Raw genomic sequence first — 9,744 nt, forward strand, 5'->3', positions numbered from 1 at the left:
AAATCCAAATTCTTAAGTTTGTGTTTTAAAAAAACAAAAAGAAAAAGAAAGTTATTTTGTTAAAAGGTTATACTTTTATAAGAATTTTGTCAAATTAAATTAAATAATTATGATATATATAATATGATTGATTTAATAGTTAACTTTTATATTAATATACCATTTTTGCAAATCAAATTAGTAAACAAAATTACTATATCTATCTATTAATGTTGCCTTTTTAATATAACAGCATTCAGCACATTAAAAAATTAATAATATATTAATTTATCAAAATGACAATTATTTGTGGGAGGAGATATTATAATGAATGATGAGTCAACATCTATTAAATCAATAATATTATATTAACAAATATTGAAAAAGAGAAAAGTCAATGCCAATTGCATATCTTTTATCTTTTGTCAAGAGAGAGAGAGAGAGAGAAAGTAAATTGGAGCAATGATAAGTTGTTTGGTTAGTGATCATGGGGAAATTGAATGAAATGGGGTGTGAGATGATGACACGTGGAAATTGTGGTGTGTTTTTACAGCTTGTGTGAAGTTAACTGGCTTATCAACAGTGTATGATACACGTGTCCCCTTATCAATCGGATCGTGTCAGAGTTATGTGTGACCAGGACATCTTAGAAAACTCAAGGAGTTTCCAACACCAAATCTAACAACTAAGAAGAGAAGAAAATCTTCTGTCAAACAAAAAAAATAATCATTAAAAAAAGTTCCTTCAAATTCCACAAAAATGAAACTCTAATTTCACTTGTTTTATTTCGGATTTTTCAGCACTCATAGTTGTACAAATATTTTTCATTATTTATTAAGAAAAAGTATGAGGAGCCAATGGAATATTTATACAATGTGGACAATGGAGGTTTAGGGAATATTAGAGATATAATCATTAGTGTTATCTTTTCTCATCAGTTGAAGTTTTTGTGATGAGTGGTATCATGATATGGTATTAGAACGCTAGATCTGAAAGGTCAAGAGTTCGATCCTTGGTAAACTCCAAAATCAATTTAAGTTTTTGGGAAGATGTTTATTATTTTAGTACTCGGATAGTTATTCTAGATAGTATGAGGGATGTTTATTTTGTAACTCAATAGTCCATTGTACACATTGTACAAATAGTCAATTGTCTCCCTAGCGGGATCCATTTATTAATTATATATTGAATTATCCAAAAGCCATAATAATAATAATAATAATAATAATAATAATAATAATAATAAATAAATTTTTCAGTTGAATATCACAACATGATTGTTTTTTGAATAAATTATCTTTGCTAATTATGTGAATGAAAATTGCTATTTAAATTCTTAATTGTAAAATACAAATAGGTTAAGTTACTAATCAATGTTCTATTTCTCTTATAAAAAATTCAAAACACATGGTTATCAATATTTGAAATTGAATTAATTTTGATATTTGAATTTAACAATTATATTGATTGGTTATAATACAATAGCTTGTTATTACTCATCATGATTTTAATTTTAATCACATATTATCAAATAATTGTACACCATTAATGTATACATTTAGATTTTCTATAAACATTTAATTTACCTTATAAGGGAAAGCATTGACACAGGTTATAGAGGCAATTATTATACCTCTATTGAAATATTTGTTGTGTAAGGGGAAATACAATTCCAAAACCAGAGAATATTTGACCATAAACTAGCCTTCTCATTTCTCAAGCTACAATATAATTAAGGTTATTAAACACCTAATTAATTAATGTGGGTTGCAATCATCATCATCATAAAGAGAGTTGAAAAGAATTATTTATGTCAATGACCGAATTATGCACTGATAAATAGAACCCTCTCCAATGCAATGTCCACTTTAATTTCGGTTGAATTTTGGGTCCATGATCAAAAGTGATCATTCACATGCATTTATTTTTGGAAACCTGAAAATAAATAGTAATTGAAAACCATATATGAATTTTTCTTAATTACGGTTCCCATACCACGCCCTATCAAACAAAGTTCAAACAATGAGGAAATTGCATTGTACATCAAAATATTATAGTCAAGGTTTAGAGGGTTATCACATTCCCAGTTTGAATTGTGAATGTGTAATAATAGTTGGAGTGCCTTATGTGATTGAAACTTACTAATCATTTTTTTTAATTTAGGGGTTAAAATTAGTTACTAGTAAAAATTTATGAGTCAATTTAAATTACTTACAATGATAATATATTAGTATTGCGTGATAAAATTATACTATAATTGTCTACCTAGCATGACATTAAAAGAAATTACTTACCTTGAGGGACTAATGTGAGATATTGAATAAAAATTCAAGATTTAAAAGACAATTGAAAATTTAAATACAAATTTAAAACTTGAAACTAATTTCTAGAGGCAGTATTAATTAATAACTCAATAAATTATTTTTATCGATTGAATTTAGGAATGATAACACCATTCGAATATATAGGTACCTATTCCATTTTTATCCATTTGAAGATGGATCTTGGACTAGGCGGAAGACAGGACGGGGTGGAGTCGAATTTAGGTAATATATATTTGTCTTGGTATATATATATAATTTTAATATATAATATATATATAAAATAATTAATAATATTGTATCATATTTAAATTTTTACTTTAATCTATATATAAATTTTAAAATTTTATTTTATTTGTTGAATTTTAATAATTATAAAGACGAATAGAACAAAACGGATACGTGCAAAGGTGAGTTAAAATTCAACTTTTTACGTACTACTCGCAGATATGAATTATTGTAAAGTAGAACATAATTAGATAGAATAAAAATTCGTTCCTACTTGTCCCATTATGATCCCTAATTGAATCGCCCATATTTTTCTTGACACACGTTACTGTACTGGAGTTCAAAGAACAACATAACATATTAACATTCACATTTTTCTTTATCATTACACTAAATTATATATAATTTTCTTTCCCTTCACGCAGATCACTGAATGGCAATAATTCCAAAAAAACGCAAAACTTTCTCTTTAATTAATTCTATGTTCATTTCTGTGATGGATAGGAAAAGGTGGATATAAAGGCAGAAAATAAAAAGAGAAGAAATTTTACCTAACATATATAAATTGATGTGTATAATAAATGTTTGAGAGAATAAATAGCTAATTTAGTCTAAAATTAGATTAAAAATGTATGAGAGTGACAAACCCATCTTATTCCTTGATAAAGAAAGAACCATGGTTACCACTTATCACCAGGGATCACAACAGATAGAAAAAAAAAATGAAGCTAAGAGTGGTTACGTACTTGGCATTATACATTGGCAATTTGGCATTGATTAATTGAGTTCATCCAAGCTTTTTAAAACAACACATTTTTTCTTTTGAAGTAAAAAGTGATGCGGATGCGTGATATGCAACTCAAACAAAAGTGTTGTTTTGATTGCTTTGAAGCAACACCAAATTTAATTAGAAGATTAATTTGGCATGGTAGCAATATAGTAAAATAAACTTCAAACAATGTTTTTTCTCCAATGTAATTGTTTTAATTGTTTTACAAGAATCGAAACAATGTTTTTAAGTCTCTCTAAAATTGTGGTAACAGTGTTAAAATTAATTGTGATGCAAACTTATATGTAGATTTAAATTTAGCGAGATTTGGGTGTATTATTAGAAATTTTAAGGGAGATTGGATCTTGGATTGCTCTAAAAGCATTCTCCTCTTATCTATTATCAGATGTGAATTATTTACTGTTTGGAGGGGTCCTGATTTTAGCTTGGGATATGTGAAACAAATTGCTTTGACATTCTGCTCATCATGCATGATCTATTCATCTTAAGTAACAGATTTGGTTCACAAGATTCAGGAACTTTTATCTTGTCCTTGACTTGTTCACGTTGAGTGGGCGTCCTGAGAAGCCAATAGAGCTGCGCATTGAATGACTAGACATGGTGCCAAGAGTAACTCTAATCATGTTATTTGGTCTGAGCCTTGTGTTAATCTTTAGCAAATCATCCGCTTGGATATAGGATAGAATTTGCTTTGTTTTTTTTTCCATGTTTAGACACTAAAAAAATTTATAATTGTAGTTAAAAAATTAAATTAATTAAATAATCTTTTGAAAATGAAATTAACATTTTTTTTTTGTGAATAGAATAGCAGCAAATAATATATTATGTCATAGTCAACACCGGCGGGGAATGATGGATGATCGACAATGTGGATAATGCACTTTAACTCAGATAGTAATGTCTCGAATGAGTGCAATGAATTTAGTCTAGATTGTGTTATTATTTTGTATGAAAATGGCCCACCTACATATACACTTTATAGTACTAAATACTAATTATTAATGCTCATCATACTGCCTCTTTATAAGACCATTTAATATCAATTATAAACAGTTCTATTTTTTACTTTTTTGAATATGCTACTGGAATATTTACCGTTAAATATAGTAATTAATTACCGTTTTTTTTTTTTTGAATTTTCTAGGATAATCTCCTAGCCGATTTGCGATAGATTAATTCTGAGCTTGTCGAATTGAGAATACCATGAGACATAACAAAAAGTTAATCACAATATTTAACGGTGAATATTCCAATAATAAACTCAAAAAATAAAAATAAAACTAATTTGTGGGCAGCTCGTTGATGAATGAGACAGCTTACCCAAAAGTGAAAATCAAAGTCTCCACACTTAGTTAAGAGATGATAAATCTCTTCTGATCAATCTGTCTCTCTCACACCCACACGCAATATATATTGAAATTTTTGGTGAATACTTCTTATGGAGCTAAGTTATATCATTAGACATAACATTACAAGCTCAACTAGCTAAGCTATTTGAGAGATTTTCATATTTTGATGTTTGATTCTTATAGAATATTCAAGAAGAAAAAGGGTCGTGGAGAAATCATAAGTGTCATCAACACTAAAATGTGCACCAATGGTTATAGGCTGAAATACTAATCTTGTATTTTGGAGATACTCTTCAATACAACTCGCTTGTCCAATGACAGATCCTTAAGTGGAATTCAGATTTGCGATAGATTAGTCTTTGACATAGGATACTGTGGACCAAAAAAATAGTCATTTTCCCTTAGTAGCGGAAGACACTTGGTTGCACTTGCACCAAACAGGTAACCTGATTGAGGCAGTTCGAGTGTGGTTTATTAAAATATAAGTTATGATAGTTAATCAACATAATTAGTTAGATAATGCAATTAGTTAATCACAGTTAGTTTCAGTTAGTTACATCGGCTATATAAAGATGATTATGTACTAAAATGAACCTGAATATACAATTTCTCATTCATTTCTCAAATCTCTAGTATAGTTGAATTGAATTGGTATTTTATCATATCATCATCATCTAATGGATGGTATTCAACTCTTCTAGTTGGTATCCTCAACTTATAATTTTCAATGCTATTTGATCTTTGATTAATGAGATCTTCAAACCAGGGGAATTAATCCTCTTGTATGAATTTTGGGTTGGTCATATTTTAAGTGGCTATTTCAATTATTCAATCTGCAGCTTTCAGAACGCACAAGAATATGTTATCGATACGTCATAACTCACTCTCTAACAGATTGACTTCAGAATAGAATCAATAGATCAATAAATTTTCAAATCTGAGATGTGCAGATAGCAGATAGCAAAATGATAGACAAAAGCAACAATTCATATTGAACATTATACATTGAACATGAATGAAGTTTGCCAAAATAAGATTCAATTCCTAATAAACACTAAAATTATAATGGCCAAAACTGACAAAGATAACAGAAGCAGCTTCGTGCCAGATGTCAACGATGAAATGGACGAAACCAGTTGTAGAAATGTTCATCACACAGCTGAAGTCAAACCAAATGACTTAACAATTGTTGAGACTCTTTCTGCGAAAGTTCTGGAGGTTATCTTTTTACCTGGCACATGAAATGGGTTTGACACTGCATCTACATAAGCAGCATGGAACCTCCTGAAAAACTGCACAGAACAAGCCACCAGACGTTGCCATGAACAAATAACATTAAACAGTATAATTCTTCATACAAGGGTCATACTCATATCCAGAGTGATATCAAAGAAGGAAAGAAGTGGTTAAATCCAAGAATTCATGTTTCTTACAAACCTTTCTCCTTATCATGATAAGAAAGGACACTTATATCTTTTCTGTAAAAAATTGTGTCTAAATGTTATTATCTTATCAAATATGTCCATGAATCCATCACAATATCGTCATGTGTAAACAATAAAAACACATGAATCAAGCTTTCTTAATTTTTTCATCAGAAAGAAATAACTAGAACCAAAAAAGGACAAAGACAATATATGTTACACAAAAAGAACAACATAAAAAAAGCAAGAAAACGACAAACACACCATTAGCAAAAGAGCTTAGGAATCACTGTGTTCTTAACAAGGAAAACCCCTATGATATGGAGTGTATTACAGGTATGCAAATGCAATCAACAAAAAAATACGCTATATCATAGCATGCTAGTCTCTCACCCTAAGACATGGATTGGCATATACATGATATGTACCAGTGTTGCTCACAAAACTCAACCTAATTTTCCTGTATAGTAAGTTAACAGGGACCTGACTATGGAGCATTTCAGTTAAAAACTGATAGAGAACAGATACCAGAACTAGAAAATATAACTACGCCATTATTGATTCATGATAGATAGGAACCCACGGGTCAGATTCGTTTATTCTGGAACTAACTCCCATAAGTTACTAAATGAGGGAAATAGGGAGTAGTGATGAGCTGATGGACAGAAGGAATAAACAGTGTGATTCTGTTTAGAGGGCAGATATCATATGTAACGGGGAAGGAGCTTGGGAATTGGGACTAGGCCCTTGGGAGAGATTGAGATGCTGGCATGCTGTAGTGCTCAGACCTCTGTTAAATCTATTTCAGATCTTGTCATACACCTACCAGCTCCAGAAGTGACTATACAGTATACACAATCTTTTACTTGAACCTCTAGCACCTAGATACCAGGGTTTAATCAGTTCACTATGGATATTTCTTGTTAGCACTGCTTTGAAGGGGTTGTAGGGAAGATGAAAACCTGTAACATAGTAAATAATAAAAAGAAAAAGACAGAGAAGCACTTCAAGTGGCTAAAATCTCCATTGCCAAACCTCACCCAATCCTTCCTCAGCACTTCTCTCTCCCTGCCCTCCCTTTCTATTGTACTTGATTCCCTCCAATTCATATCACAAACATGATCTCTCTTCAAATTTCTCTTACTGCTTGCCTGGGCTACTAATCCAATCATGAGATAAGGATTACTACGCTGTCTAATTCTCATAGCATCCACCATTTTAACCGTGATATGCCAAACAAGACGAGAAATGTTGACTTTTACCACTCAAGGTAGCACTTTTACCACTGATCAATGTTGACTTCAGTATATCTTAACATCATTGCTTAAAGAATTACTCACAAATTAAATACTTTGTTCTAAAAAGACGAGAAATTGTAACCATCAATGCTGTCATACTCACATTTCTAACATCTGCATCTTTCACATCCAGATCTGTCGTAACCAAGATAAACTTCACCTTTGTATTAGTCAGATATCCATACCTGCAAAACATCACGAAACAAACATGTAAGATTCATCAAATTTATATGTTGGACTAAAGAAAATCATACAGAACACACCTAACAATCTACAAATGCACTCACACTTTGAAATTTTCAATAGGATATAGCAAGCCCAGAAACGTCTCATTCAGCAAAGGTCCAGATTTCTTGGGATTATTCACTGCCAAGTAAACATGTTCAATGAGAGATTCAGAGATACAGCAACATCGAACAGATAAATATATAAAATCCATCCGATATTAAACTTTCACTATTGGAGAGTCCAAAAAGCTCCAGCATTTGGATCAAAGGCAAACACTATACAGGAAACAAATGAAAATCCCAAATCTAGTAAGAACACCTCAGCTAAGAAAGCAAAAGTTGAAATTTTATCCAAGCCGAAGGGTCCCAAAATAATAAGAACCATTTGCATCAAAGTTTAAAACTTGCAACTGCAGATAAATAAAAAGAAGTCCCAAATCCCTAAAAAAAGGATAAAGAAACCGAAAATCCAGAGTTTGAACTCCAGCTAAAAATAAGAAAACACGAGAAATTTGATCGGAATTTAAGGGTTCGAAAAAGAGCATGATGGGACAAATAAACGCACCTCGCTCATCAACAACGTCGAGGGAGCAATGAACAATGTGGTGCAGCTTGAGAGCATCATCTGCTTCCGTGAAACTCTGTATGTATAGCGGATTGTTCTGCATTCACACAAAAGGGTTTTTTTTTTTTTGAGAATTTGAGAGAACAAAAACAAATAAATTGAGTAAATGATGAGATCGGCGATGAGGGAAACGGCAGAGTTAGATAAGCTAACCTGGTGACCGACGACGGCGACGCAGACGATCATTTTCTCCGGCGAAGTGCCGATGCCACTGACGGTGTCTTCCTTATGCGTGCATCACCTTACTACCATAAAAATCTAGCTCAGCTGTGTTGTTTTTATTTTTGCCTTTTTTTTTTTTTTGGTTTTTTAACTGGTATAGTTTCCATATTTGTTTAATCATGTATAATAACTGAAAACAAATTCTTAATTATTATTATTATTATTATTATTATTATTATATAGTGTTTAAAATATTTGTTTTAATTGCTCAAAACTATTTACTTGACTTAATTTGTACAATTAAGCTACAAATGCATTACTTGGTTGGTTACAAAGAATGAATTTTGATTAAAAAGAAAATTACCTATAATTTAAAGAAAGCTTTAAGCACTTGCCATTTTCTAATATAAAAATGTGTAAACAATGATTAAGTTAAAACCCAAATAAAAATTTTAAAAATTAGTTATATTATTTCCTCAGCAGTTGGAAGTATTTTATAATTTTTTTATTAAATTTCTCTAAAATAAAGAAGTGGATAAAGTGAGGAAATGGGATTTTAATTTCTCTTGAATTAAAATAGCAAAATTCACATGTGATAGAAATTATAAATTTAATAGTAATTTTTTTTTGTGACTAAATTCAATAGTGATTAATCTTTTATTTTATTATTTTACAAATTTTCTCGCCTTAGAGTATTTTTTTTTCAATTTTTAATATTTAATCATGTGACTTCATATTTTATCTAATTGCTATGGTTAAATTATTTTTCTTAGCACTCCAAAAAATTCTCTTTTATGGCAAAAGCCTTAGTCAAACTTTTCACAATAAGTCAATAACACAACTGAGCGAAAGTCAAAATCCCGAAAGAGATGTAGATTGGCACAACCCATTTGGAAGGCCTTATGAAATCTGATAAAACTTTTACTGTAAAGACGTTAGGGTGTAAGATTTGGGAATGGATCCTCTCAATTATTAAAAAAAAAGGTTAAATTACACAGTTAGTCTCTACACTTTCAGTGAAATTACAAATTGGTCTCTACAATTTAAAAGTTTGTAATTTGGTCCCTGAAGTAAATTAAAATTTGTAATTGGGTCCCTACCGTTCAAACTCCGCTTGACTTAACGGAATATTCGACAGCATATTCGCCCTTAAGCATGTGAGTTGCACATGCAGAAGCTGGACTGAGAAAGGACTCGTTATTTCTTAGTTCCAAATTTTTGTAATGACCAAAACCCCACTGAGACCCTTCATTATCGTTACGCTTCATCTCCAGTAGAATTTGTCTCTGCTCATGCTTCCCTTCCATCGTTGGAATTGATCGTCGAGTGTGGTTCGGACTG

General features: G+C 30.9%; 1 protein-coding gene across 1 annotated transcript; it reads right to left on the reverse strand.

The window, feature by feature from the left end:
* Positions 1 to 5,562: 5,562 nt before the first annotated feature.
* On the reverse strand, positions 5,563 to 8,561 carry LOC107635211 (SNARE-like superfamily protein). The gene is made up of 5 exons (XM_016338613.3): positions 8,395 to 8,561; positions 8,182 to 8,278; positions 7,677 to 7,755; positions 7,493 to 7,574; positions 5,563 to 5,959 (listed from the first exon to the last, which is right to left on the reverse strand). Exons 1-5 carry the CDS (start codon positions 8,425 to 8,427, stop codon positions 5,819 to 5,821), a joined length of 432 nt encoding a protein of 143 aa, XP_016194099.1. The 5' UTR covers positions 8,428 to 8,561; the 3' UTR covers positions 5,563 to 5,818.
* Positions 8,562 to 9,744: the final 1,183 nt, after the last annotated feature.

The sequence above is a fragment of the Arachis ipaensis genome, chromosome B4 (assembly GCF_059453495.1).
Source record: "Arachis ipaensis isolate K30076 ecotype BB chromosome B4, ASM5945349v1, whole genome shotgun sequence".
NCBI classification, from domain to species: Eukaryota; Viridiplantae; Streptophyta; class Magnoliopsida; order Fabales; family Fabaceae; genus Arachis; species Arachis ipaensis.